Below are 13,231 nucleotides of genomic sequence, written 5' to 3'. Positions count from 1 at the left end.
ACTCTTCTCTCCTCTTCTCCAGAAAGAGAAAGTTTATATTGGGAAACTGAATATGATTCTTGTTCAGGTAAGCTGAAGTTCATAATGTCTTAAATCTTGTTATAAAGTCTTTGGCTTTGCATATGTATCTAACATATGGATGCTTCACTTTTCAGATACTGAAACAGGAGTGGCCAAAGCACTGGCCAACTTTTATAAGTGATATTGTGGGAGCAAGCAGGACTAGTGAAAGCCTTTGTCAGAATAATATGGTGATCCTTAAACTACTGAGTGAAGAAGTGTTTGATTTTTCCAGTGGCCAGATTACTCAAGTAAAAGCTAAGCATTTGAAAGACAGGCAAGTATATATATTTAAATCTTAGTAAATAGGGTAGACTTTGTGCTTGCTGAATAGTTGCTCTCGCTTGAAGGTTTTGAGTGAATGCCTACAGCTTGTCTGATTTGATTTCTGAGACAGAGTGGGTTACTGTTTTTTCTTTATAGCAGTGCTGTGACGTGACACCAAACTTGTTTGTGTTCACAGATATTTCTACCTTATTGCAAGTAGCATCTGTTGACTGATAGTTCCTAACCTTTTAATAGAGCAGTCAACGTTCCTTGTATTTCCAACCCAGAATTTGCAGGCACAGGCATCAAGCCACTTGAAAGTGTGCATTATTGCCATGAAAACTGGTCAAAGCCAGGAGGCTTGTGAATGTGACTTAGGTCTTCTAGACCTCTTCTGTGAGCATAGATATTTTAATTAGAGTAGATAGGATTGTTTCGGGAATATGGAAATGCTTAATTTTCAAACAATTTTTTTACAGCATGTGCAATGAATTCTCTCAGATATTTCAGCTGTGTCAGTTCGTGATGGTAAGTCTTATTTGTTTAATGATATTTTCAAACGTTCCCTCCCATCATGCCTTAGCTATATCATAAACACTAATGGTCATTTACAGGAGAACTCCCAAAATGCTCCCTTAGTTCATGCAACTTTGGAAACTTTGCTGCGATTTCTGAACTGGATTCCTCTGGGATATATATTTGAGACCAAGTTAATCAGCACACTAATATACAAGGTACTCATGCAGAAATTGGTGGCTCTTAAATATAAGTTGCAAAATAGCTTGCTGTTTAGCACTCTTATAATACGCTTTATTTTTTTTCTTCTCTCAATAGTTCTTAAATGTTCCCATGTTTCGTAATGTCTCTTTGAAGTGCCTAACAGAGATTGCCGGTGTTAGTGTAAGTCAGTATGAAGAACAGTTTGTAACGCTTTTCACCCTGACCATGATGCAGTTAAAACAGGTAATGTTTTTAATAAATTACTTTTGATTGTTGGAAAAATCAATTTCTGTAAAACCTAGTTCAGTTTACAAGTTTATATTCATTATAGGGCTGTTGATATGCCAAGTATTGTTCTTCAGTGGTATTTGTGGCTCAATTGGAACAAGCCAAGTGTTTTTCTGACTCTAGATCACAGCTGTATTTCTGTTGTGTTGATTTGCTTTGATTGATTGAAGAGGTGTTTTGAGCACTCAGCCTGTCTGATGGGGAAAGTTGAGAGAGGCATGACAAAAATGTGTACTATGTGACACTTAAAACCTAGGCTGACCTAACTCCTGCAAGTTGCTATATAAATTTTGAAACTGTTAGAAGTGTTTGTCATGTAAAGCCATGCTTTAAATTTATATAATTTGATGATGCCCCTCTAAGCAGTTCACATTCAGATATGCAAGTTGGTAGCTCATTGTTGCACCTTAAGCAGACGGTTGAAGGGTTTTTTTGACAATGTCGTTCTGTTTTGGAGATGCTTCAGAACAAGCATGCTGCTTTCAGTGCCTCCCTGCTGCCCCTGCTCCAATTGGAGTTCTAGGATTAGGCAGAATTTTGCATACACCAAGGGTATTTTGTGTAGCTGACCATGAATTAATCAGTTTTTATGGATGGTGCTCTTGTTTCTAAATCACAGTGCACCTGGCCTGATTTTTTCCTCAGAACACCAGTCGGATGCAAAATTTTTTGCAAGTATTTGACTCTCTCTCTTAGCTCTGTAAAAATGAGCTGGAGAATAATTAAAACCACAGAATAGCTGGCAGCAGCAAAAGTGTTAAACTTTGTTCTTTGTAGCTTAGTGTTGACATTAAAGAATGTTGTCCACCACTTGATGATAATGTTGAAAATGGGTTTTTTGTATAATAATAGAATTTAAAAGCCAGCACATCTCTTAAGTGATACCAGTGATCTCTGCAAGATTACTGAAAAACGTGTTTCAGTATTCTTCCATGGTTCTTGCTAATTTCTGAATATTATGGAGGTGGCCTTTCATGTTTTTTTTAACATTATGATGATGTGATCTTTTGAAACTTAATGTTACTAAGGAGAGGTAACAAAGACATTTTTGTTTGTCATAAAATAGATATTTTTCTTGTTTACAGCTGCCATTGGGATGGGGTTGAGTTCATCAGAGCTTTTGTATCTTGTTTGCATTTTTCACTTTGCTGTCCATCTTGATCCCAAAGAAAAGAAGGAACATTAAGACTTTTGGTATTAAAGCTCTCTAAAGAGGGGATACCATGAAAAGCAGGCGGTCTTTTTTTTTTCTAAAAGAGCAAAATATTTGCTAATATCCAGTAGTTCTACTTAGGTATGTAAAGGAAATTTCTTGATTATGTCTTGTATTCTATTAGATGCTTCCTCTAAATACCAATATCCGACTTGCGTATTCAAATGGAAAAGATGATGAGCAGAACTTCATTCAGAATCTCAGTTTGTTCCTCTGCACGTTCCTCAAGGAACATGGTCAACTTATAGAAAAAAGATTAAATCTGAGGGAAACATTAATGGAGGTAAGTTGGTCAGTTTATCTGGTTTAAAATGTAGCCTGTGTGTTCTCATATTCAAAGGGTGAAACACCAACAGTCTCTAGATTGTTGTATTTCAAGTGGGTAAGAAGAAAAATAAAAAAATGCATTTCTTTCATATAAGTACTAAATTATGTGAATATGAAAAACCTTTTAAGATTTTTTTTTTGTTTCCTGTACGATTCAGCAGCGTTCTGTCTTCAGTCATCCTATGCTAATACAATGTCTGACAGAATGTGTTTGTCTCCTTGTTTTTACTTGTTGCTCCTTGAAAGTATTTTAAAACAGTATTTAACATACTGCATTTTCTGTTTAACTGTCATATAGAGAAGGTGTTGAGATGACTTTCATAAGTCTGTGTAAAGCAGCTCAGTTACGTTTTTATTCAGCACCCAGAGCTAGTTTCTAGGGTACAGCGCATGTTCAGCACTTCATCCTGGAATAGGTTATTGCACAGTTTGCCCTTTTTTGAGTTTAAGGTTAGAAAGTCTTTAAATACAGTCCAAGGGTGATACTCTGTTGCTATATAATACTGTCTGTATGCCAGTCATGTTCAATGGCAGAGCTCTACCAAATAACTGTGCATGCTTTATTGTAGTATTGCTGGTCTTGGAGGAGGATCTATGGGTCTCAATTACCAGCTGTCTTAGACCAGTTGCTGAGAATAAAATTTACAGTTGTCCTTCCTTTCTGCTTCCTCTCTGTCCTTCCTCTTCTTTTCATGGAGGCTGCGGTGTTCTTTTCAGTTTTAACAGTGAAGTGTAACTTCACTGTCAGAAGCACTGGGATCTATGGAAAATACTGGAAATTCAGCTAAGAATAAATGATTTGAAAAGGCTTAAATTCTAGGTGAACACTAAACACTCAAGTTACTACATCATACTGTAGTGAGGCTAGAACACAAAATCAGTTTATTTCAGTGTTTTCAATTCAGATTAAAAGTTTTTCTGAGAGTGAGCTGTTCTGTGGTGACTTTTTTTGCTAGCAGCCTCCCAGAACTGAGCTCCAAGGGAGTGCAACTGGTTCCATAGCTTCCTGTGCCCTAGAATCGAGCCCTGTGCAGGGCCAGGAGTGATAGGGTGAGGAACTGCTCTGAGACGGGGTAGAAAAACAGTATTGCAGTTTAAACCTGGAGACCAGGTTCTGTTGGGAAGGGGAACTACATCTTACAAGTGGATTAGCTATAGCCTGACATGTCTGTCTGAGTTCTAATCAGTTTTCCAGCAAGTATTCCCAATACACTTATTCTGGAGGTATCCCTCTACAAAAAAAAAAATAAAATTGTATTATGAAGTTGGTTCAAATATAAAATCATAGGTCATTTAGAAAACAGCCCAAGAAGAGTATCACTTTGTAAAATCTGAAATGAAGAGCTACCAATAGTCCCCAGATATTCCTGAACTTGCGAGTAATAAGCTTTCAAAATAACTGTAAATTGGGGGAGCACACCTCAAATTTCTACCTAGGTTGAGGCTTTATTAGGCAGGTCCATGTAAATGTCTGAAAGTAACATGCCCTGTGTGATGTTGTGTAAGGTGGAGTGCAGTTTTTGGGTATTGGCCTCCTCACTTGCCTGATGTAATTACGCTAAATTTTTGCTAAATTTATGCTAAAAACTGACATCTACGAAGCTCAATCCAGAAGACTGGCTGTTGTAGGACAGGTTTAAATGTTTCATGTGGGCTGGCCAAAAATGCTTGCAAACTTCAATATAGTAAGCTGCAACTTAATAGAATGTAGTTATATGGTTACTTTTAAAAGCTCAGTCATTCTAAACCTGCACTTAGAATGTGTCAGATCTTATGAAATTGTTCCAGGGATGCATTGGGTCTGTGTAGACTAGTGAAGGAAGCTACATAAGTTATTCCAAACGAAATTGCCAAGAAAAATCAATGTGCGTAAGATTAATATATGGTAGTTACTGTAGTACTTAAGTGATGAAAACTTCTTCAGATTTTGTTGGGTTTTTTTATTGACTGGTGGACTATTGTTTTGGTGTCTTTCACCAGGGGACTGAAAAAGAATCCAGGCAGGAAATATTTGGTGGCAGTGTAGGTCTTATTTCTGTGTTGGCATCTCACTCAGTCTGTCAGAAGTGCATCTGTGGCCTTCCCTTCTCAGCCTCCTGTGGCTGTGTTGTGTCAGTGAAGAAATGGAAAATGTTCTGGTAGATGGCTTCTGTGGAAAGTAAGCAGGAAGTGTCTTTGATGGTTGCCTTCAGTTCCTCAGGGTATAAGGATCTAGAACAAAGTATAAGTCTTGAGAGCAGCAATCATTGAAACATGCTGTTAAAGAGGTTTTTTGAGTCTCTAAAACAAAATGGCATGTAGAAAGTCCAGAGGCCTAGTGTTTGATAATTTACAAATAGGCTTATTTGGTTATGGTATTTGTAAAGATGTCTCTATCTCAGAATTGATACACACTTCAAAAATAACAGTAGTTCACAGAGCACTTAGGTTTTGAGTTGCTCTGCCGATCAGGAGTCTGACTTGTACTAATGTCATTACAATGTTTGTGTCTCTTGTTCCTGACTGTTACGTTCACATGGCACTTCGTCAATATTTGGATAACTGAACCTGAAACAGTGTGCTTTTATCTGCAGAAATAATTAGTAATCACATGTTTAAACTATATTTTTCCAGGCTCTTCATTATATGCTGTTGGTGTCAGAGGTTGAAGAAACGGAGATTTTCAAGATTTGTCTCGAATATTGGAATCATTTAGCTGCGGAGCTCTACAGGGAGAGTCCGTTTTCAACATCTGCCTCTCCGCTGCTTTCGGGAAGTCAACACTTTGATGTTCCTCCAAGGAGACAGCTTTATTTGCCTGTATTGTCCAAGGTAATGCATGCTTATATAAAGATAAGATTTAGATGTTGTACCTAACTGTAGAGATTTTGCTTCCTGTAGGAGGTGATGTAAGAAAACTTGAGTAGGTGGTAATTGATTCAACTGTAGGTATTTAATGTATTGCAAGTACAAAAATACTTCAGGGTGACACCAGTACATCACAGAGTATTAATATGACATTCCAGTTCTATTAAGATATTTAGTACAAGTGTAACTTTTTTGAAAGTAAATCTGTACTAAACTCTTCCTTTAAACAGATAAAGACTGGAGTGGAGGAGGGAAAAGAAGTGGGAGGAAAAGTAGTGTGTGTATGGAAGAAGTGGTCTTTGAAGACCCCCAATATATCTGCACTTTGAAGCTCTAGAAAGTATGCTTCATAGTTTAGGGTTGGTTGTTTCTGATGTGTTTGGGTTTTTTTTCCAACTACTCAGCTTGTTCATGGAAAACCAGAAAATCAGCAGGCTCTGTTCTTAATGGCTTTTTAGTTAGTGTGTCTGTTTACAATCTTAATGTGAGTTAATCTCACGAGGTGCTGGGTAAACCCTATATATGCGTCAGGCTGCCTGATCAGAGTGCTTTAGAAACTCTTGTGGAGCTGTGTGCCTCTTTTGATTCAGTTCTAACTTTCCTTTGCCACATACAGGTTCGATTGCTCATGGTTAGCCGTATGGCAAAACCTGAAGAAGTCCTAGTTGTGGAAAATGATCAAGGGGAAGTAGTAAGAGAATTCATGAAGGATACAGATTCCATAAACTTATATAAAAATATGAGAGAAACGTTGGGTAAGTGCTGTAGCTGGTGGTGGTGTGCAGGTGTGTCAGCAGCATGCATGTTACAGAATGTTGGCTTGTTACCTCTATCATTGTGTTGGTAAAATGGTTATTGTTAAGGAGTCATTCATAGACCTGAAAGGGAGGAGGAAGCAGTGTTGTCTGAAGTTTCCTGTTTTAAGCATGTAGTGTTATATGACTTGATTAAGTAGTAATAGGCTACTTTTTGTCCCTTGTCTTTTCCCATTGAACAATGCCTTTACCAAAATGTTTCAGATCCAATGAAACCTTAATTTTGTCAGAAAGCTGTTAAATTGGAAGGATTTTCTGACTTGCTGGTTATTCTTTCACTTGTGGTTTGTCTTCTGCAGTCCAGGAATTTCTCAGCAAACTTTATTTCTTCCTTCAGTCCTCTGAATATGTTTTAAATTTTTTTGTAATATTTTTAAAATACTAAATTCCTGCCTGAACTTAAGTTTAAAAAAACTTGTTTAAAGTTAGTGCTGAGGTCTTCTAGTGACCTTGCCTGAAAGTACAAACATTGCAGTTAGTTACATGTCATGTAGAAAAAAAATTCAAAAGCTGTGGGCACACTGAAGAATGTCGGAATCAGTATTTTGGTAGCATTAAATGTAGCCAGTGTATTTTATTTTTCCTCTGCGTATAACTAGTGTACTGTTAACCTTTGGAAATCTCATGTTCTGCTGTGACTGTTTTATCGGTGAATTGATAGTCCCTAAATGTTGTAGTGATGAAAAAAAATTCCAGAGTCCTAACTGCAACTTGGAGGAGTAGGACAGGGATTAGAGTTGTCACACATTTAGGACAGTAAACCTTCAATATATTAAATGTTTTTCTATCAAACATAAATCCTTTAAGGAACACTGGGTGTTACACTAGGCTTACGAACTAGGTGGGAGGGGGAGGGGAACGCACAAAGCTTGTATGTTATTTCTTTTTATTCCCACCTATGTACTTGTGATGCAGGTACAGTGAGCATTACATTATCATTCTGATATCTTTCCATGTGGAACATGAATTTTTTTTTTTTTGCTCTGTTCTGTTGTATTAAATGTTTAACTTACTGTGTTAAAGTTATTACTCTATGTCCTGAGCCTTAGTCATATTTCCAGATGCAAGATTATTTACATGGAAATGGAGATTATTTTTAGTGTTCTGGTGTTGTATTGGTCATAGTGTATTACCTTTAAAATTCTCTTTTTTAATGAAAACCTGTAAGGTATTGAAATCTTACTCTATGGCACAGTAAAAATCTGTTTCTGAATCTGGCCTTGAACTGCTTTTGACTTGCTAGGATTTAGAATTTTATATTGGAGACACTAATCCTATTGGGGAGTCATGCAAATGTCTTGAGTTGTGTTACTTGAATCTTCCCACCTAGACTCATTTGGGAGTACCATCTCCACTTCAGTGGTGGTTATTGCAACCAGCAGGCTTAATGACACTGAAATAAAGAACAGAATAAAATTGATTTACTTGGACACTGCATAATGTCCCCCATAGTTCATTCCCAGTACACCATCCATAGGGTGCCTTTTGTTAATAACTTGCCAGTCAAACCAGTTAACTTACTAAGTTATGTGAGACATTCATTGGATTTATCACATCACTTGCATGTGGTGTTTGGCTGAAATCCCTTGGAACAAATGTAGATTCTCAAAAAAAAAAAATTTATTGTCAATCTTTAAAATACAGTTGTAACAAATTTGTGTTTAAACTTTTAGCTCATTCTGTGATGAGTTCAGGGAAGAAGCAGTGGGCTTTACCTAATGATTTGTCTTTTTCTTACAACAAATTTAACTTTGTTTATGGAGCGGTGATCCAGGTTGTTGCTTTAAAATATGCTGTTAAATGTTTTTCAGTTTATCTTACGCATCTGGATTATGCAGACACAGAACGAATTATGACTGAAAAACTACACAATCAAGTGAATGGGACAGAATGGTCATGGAAAAATCTGAATACGCTGTGTTGGGCTATAGGCTCAATCAGTGGTGCAATGCATGAAGAAGATGAAAAAAGATTCCTTGTTACAGTAATTAAGGTATCACAGTGCAAAACTAGCAGCTTTGTCACACTTCGTAGTTTATGCTCAGGAAACTTGGGCTTACAAAAATGCTGCTATATGTTCTTAGTAAGCTACCTTGTACAGCAAGTGAGTTAGTTCATAAGAATAATGTGACATCTTATGTCCTAAACATCTGATAGATTCCGTGGCTATGAACAATGCATTAATCCAGATAGTCTTTTCATGGTGAAAATTAAAGGCACGAAATTTAATTTATGATGAAATGTTTTTCTTTGGGGATGCAGAAGAGATGGAAAGGGATTGCTAATGAAATAAAGGAGAGTGGTGAAATAACAGTTTTTTCTATCTAGCACCCTGCTATTTTGCTGTTTTCCAAATACTCATTGTTCAAAGTGAATTTTTGTAAAGGTTTGCATTGAAAGAGTGCAGGAACAAAGCATTTTTTACAAGAGTAAACAAGATTTTAACAAGTCATAGAATTAGTTCAGAAGACATTTTATGTGGACTTTTATGTGGAATCTATATTGATATCAACTGCTTGGTCACTATTGAACACTGTGAGTCTTGTAGAAATCCTGGGTTATATTCAAACTGGAGATTCTGTAGTTGAAAACATGGTGTTCCTGGTTTGGTTAGAACTTAAATAATTGCACCATCCCAGTCTTAACCCACTTGGGTTTTTTGTTTGTGGCTTGGTGTTTTTTTTTTTTACTTTGGGGTTTGTTTTTTTTATGATTTGTTTTGTAGTGCTTTTAATTGGAACTGGACAAACTTGGAGAGGAAAATAAAATTTATGTTTTGTTGTAGGATCTCCTGGGGCTCTGTGAACAAAAGCGAGGAAAAGACAATAAAGCCATTATTGCATCAAATATAATGTATATAGTAGGTCAATACCCGCGGTTTTTGAGAGCTCACTGGAAATTTTTGAAGACAGTAGTCAATAAGCTGTTTGAATTTATGCATGGTAATTATCTAGTTTTGACTCTTTTAATTCTTTAAAAAAAATAAAATACGCCCATACATCCCCATGTATGGGGGAAAATACAAAGCAGTAACTGACTTTGTTTGATTTAGAAACCCACGATGGTGTCCAGGATATGGCGTGTGATACCTTCATCAAAATAGCACAGAAATGCCGCCGACACTTTGTTCAGGTTCAAGTGGGAGAGGTCATGCCATTCATTGATGAAATCTTGAACAACATTAATACAATCATCTGTGACCTTCAGCCACAACAGGTACGTTTAATTCTGCAACGTGGATAATTCCTAAAGGCTAATAAAAAGTTACTTCATGTTGAAATATATCAGTGGTTTTCTAGGCTTCTTCCTTAGCTTCTTGTTGGTGACAGTGTTACAGTATAAATGGCACGATCAGGGTACATTACTGAGTAATAATAATTTACCAGGTAAATAAAATGCTGAATCTAATTTTGTGATTCTGATTTGGGAAAGAGTAATATCCTACTGTTAGCAGTATTCCTGTAGTTCTTGTATTATTGAAAGGGGTGCAAGGAACAAGCCAAAAGCACCTACACCTAGGAAGGGCACAGCCCATGAAGTGAGAGAGTAATGCCCACATGTGACATATGCTGAGATGTTGCAATAATGTTCTTAAACTTCATGTAGAGTGGATCTGGCATGTGGAATAAAGGTACTTACAGGAGTGATGTAATCCAGTCCACAGTTCAGACATGCCTGGTAATATTTAGTTAAATGGCATCATCTATGCTTACTCGCTTCAGAATGTGATGGCAAAATGAAGAAAGGGTCTGAGATATATTTAGTGGCATTTGAAGGGAAAGGGTTTGTTTTATACATGATGAAAGTAAGGAAAGGGTGGAGGAGGAGCTTAAGTCAGGTGGAGAAAAAGGTATTTAAAAGTTAAACCCATTTTCAGCCTTCACTGTATGTTAGTTCAGGACAGTGTAAAACATTCCTTACTTTTAACCTTTCTGTGTGACTTTTTGTTCCAATCAGGTGCATACATTCTATGAAGCAGTAGGATACATGATTGGGGCACAGACAGACCAGACTGTGCAGGAGCATCTGATAGAGAAGTACATGTTGCTTCCTAATCAAGTGTGGGACAGCATAATTCAACAGGCAACAAAAGTAAGCTCATAAATTTTAAGTGTATTCTGTGTTCAAGTAAAGAAAACCTGCTTAATGTTTCTCCTACTGAGGGTTTAATTTTCACATGGCATGATGTTGTGTGCATCTCTGTGATGGACTTAAACGATGGCTAAAGCAGTGACTGACATGACAGTAAAAGTGTTGTTTTGAGAAAGGAGACTTAAATGACAAAACACTGATTTTAATCTGATGTAAAGGATAAATTTCTTCCCAGAAATGTTTCAACAGCTTTTCTCCAAGGCTCCCTTTTACCTGACCTAGAAGTGGGTTTTCTTTCTGAAGAGCAGAAAAGTTAAAATGCTAAAAATACCATTCACTTCTCGTTTCTCTTCCATCATTCTTTTTAAGTACGTCTTTATTCTTAATTTTACCTTGCTGTGTTTTGGGTTTTTTTAAATACTTTCTACCCCCACATTAAAGAACAACAGTTGTGTACTGCACGCGAGGTCCATTTGGAGTTCATCAGGGTCTTGAAACAGAAAAGCAAGCCTGAGTTACTTTTCTCACTCTGACTTCGCTCTTAAAACAAGAACGTACTGCCTTTCTTTAGGACCACTTCTCTGTTTTCACCTTTCTAATTCCTCCTCCTCAATGCTCGTCCCACTGTAGCAAAATTGCTTCTGCAGAAGAGCAGAATTAAATCAATTGAAGTTCTATCCTGACTTTCCATTTGAGGTAGTGGCAAGAGCCATGAAGTAAACAGCAGTATATAGTGTCTGGTAACTTCAGTGATATGTTCCTTAACACTGTGTAAGACAAAAGAGCAAGTTTATTCACTACAAAAAAATGGATTTCTGTTTTTTTAACAGAATGTTGATATTCTAAAGGATCCTGAAACAGTTAAGCAGCTTGGCAGCATTCTGAAAACCAACGTAAGAGCATGTAAAGCGGTTGGCCACCCCTTTGTTATTCAGCTTGGAAGAATTTATTTAGATATGTTGAATGTGTACAAGTGCCTAAGTGAAAATATTTCTGCAGCTATTCAGGCCAATGGTAAGAAATTCCATATTTTTCCTTAAACTGGTCGTTGGCAGTTTGTCATCAGATTTCAAAGTACTTTCCAAGTAGGTTAGTTTTACTGTGTTCATCTTGCTCTCCATTTTCCCAAAAAGTGACTCGAAGTGCTTGTTTAGATACAGATGTTTTATTCAAATAAAGAACTCATGATTTTAAAGGGAGCGAAAAACACCTGTAAATGAGATAATTTAGGAAAGATGCTTAAAATTATTAATAGACATCTTGCTGAGACAGTTGTAGCATGTGTTCTTTTAGCTTATTCTGGTTTTGAGTATGAGAAGTCTTATCTTTAATAGACTCTCATTCACTTTTTCAAAAGCTATTTGCAGGGTTTTGGTATGATTCTGAGCTAGTAAATAGCTTTATTACAGACACACAGCTTTAGTGAAGATGACTGAGAGTCATGATAAAGGAGGCTTGCAGTCATTGAGAAGGAATTGTCAATTGCCAAACCTGTTTTCACTAAATGAATTGGGGCCTATGGTATCTCAGTAGAATGTGCTTGTCTAGTAGTTCATTACAAGATTAAATGAGTCAGTTATTGGATTCTGTGTTTTGACCAGTTTTCTTGACAGTGCAGACGATATTGGGAAACGTGAATGTTAAATAAAACTTGGTAACCAAGCAGTTGGTTGACCTTGAAGTAGCTTCTTGGAATTCAGAGTAAAATTGGCTTGAGAAATCAATACCTTTTGATTCTGCAGGTCTGATGGCCAGCATTTGCTGTCAGAAACGGCGCCTTTTAAGCAGCAGTTGCCAGGACTGTAGTCCTGACGTGATACTTGATCAGCAGTTGCTGTGATTGCAGTTAACTCAGAGTATAGTTTCACAACTGGCTCTGTTGCCAGCACAAGCAATCGAACCTTTTTTGTCCTGAGGCACTCTTGGATTTTCCCATGCATGTACTAGAGTGGTTGTATGGCTGTGCAGTTAGATTAGGTTTCACTTTTGAGACAAACTGAATGAAGGGTAAGGCTTCTTAAGGATAACTGTGGACTTCACACACAAAGACAAGTGGAAAGATCATTTCTCTTAGATAAAATCAGGAAGTCTCTTGTTCTCCCCCCATCACTTAAAGAGAACCACGTGTAAGCTCAGTCCAAGTAGTTAAGTGAATATGCAAAGTTTCCCTTACTTGAAAAACAATATATGACTTCCTTTTTGATCACTGTATCTAGGGTACTGTCACCAGTAGTTCTGTAATGCTAACTGGCAGCTTGGACCTGTGGAGAATGAATAGGTAGCTAGTCTTTTTAGGATATAAAAATCAAGCATCCTCTGTTTCGTAGAATCTATTTAAGTTACTTTTAGTATTACACCATACCTTATTAACTGAAGGTTTAAAATTTTTCAGGTGAGATGGTAACAAAGCAGCCCTTGATTAGAAGTATGAGGACTGTAAAAAGGGAAACTTTAAAACTGATTTCTGGCTGGGTGAGCAGGTCCAATGATCCTCAGATGGTAAGTAGATTTATTTTATACTAATAACTTGTAATTCAGGATTAGGAAGAACGCAGAGCTTTTGTTCTGTTGTCGACTGAATCAGTCGGTCACAGCAGCTTGA

The 13,231-nt window shown here is 37.0% G+C and overlaps 1 protein-coding gene across 1 annotated transcript in view; it reads left to right on the top strand.

Annotated features, from left to right (window-relative positions):
- The window catches only part of XPO1 (exportin 1), a 37,880-nt gene that overhangs the window by 19,763 nt on the left and 4,886 nt on the right, over positions 1–13,231 (top strand). The window contains exons 7-20 of the mRNA XM_054062545.1: positions 23–67; positions 156–337; positions 807–855; positions 942–1,061; positions 1,162–1,290; positions 2,673–2,831; positions 5,489–5,686; positions 6,339–6,477; positions 8,349–8,530; positions 9,323–9,479; positions 9,590–9,753; positions 10,495–10,629; positions 11,460–11,643; positions 13,022–13,128. Coding sequence (XP_053918520.1) covers positions 23–67; positions 156–337; positions 807–855; positions 942–1,061; positions 1,162–1,290; positions 2,673–2,831; positions 5,489–5,686; positions 6,339–6,477; positions 8,349–8,530; positions 9,323–9,479; positions 9,590–9,753; positions 10,495–10,629; positions 11,460–11,643; positions 13,022–13,128 — 1,950 coding nt within the window. The remainder of the gene's footprint in view (positions 1–22; positions 68–155; positions 338–806; positions 856–941; positions 1,062–1,161; positions 1,291–2,672; positions 2,832–5,488; positions 5,687–6,338; positions 6,478–8,348; positions 8,531–9,322; positions 9,480–9,589; positions 9,754–10,494; positions 10,630–11,459; positions 11,644–13,021; positions 13,129–13,231) is intronic.

The sequence above is a fragment of the Cuculus canorus genome, chromosome 3 (genome assembly GCF_017976375.1).
Source record: "Cuculus canorus isolate bCucCan1 chromosome 3, bCucCan1.pri, whole genome shotgun sequence".
In the NCBI taxonomy this organism is placed as follows: Eukaryota; Metazoa; Chordata; class Aves; order Cuculiformes; family Cuculidae; genus Cuculus; species Cuculus canorus.
Note: the sequence above shows the minus strand (reverse complement) of the source record. Positions and strands in the feature narration are given on the sequence as shown.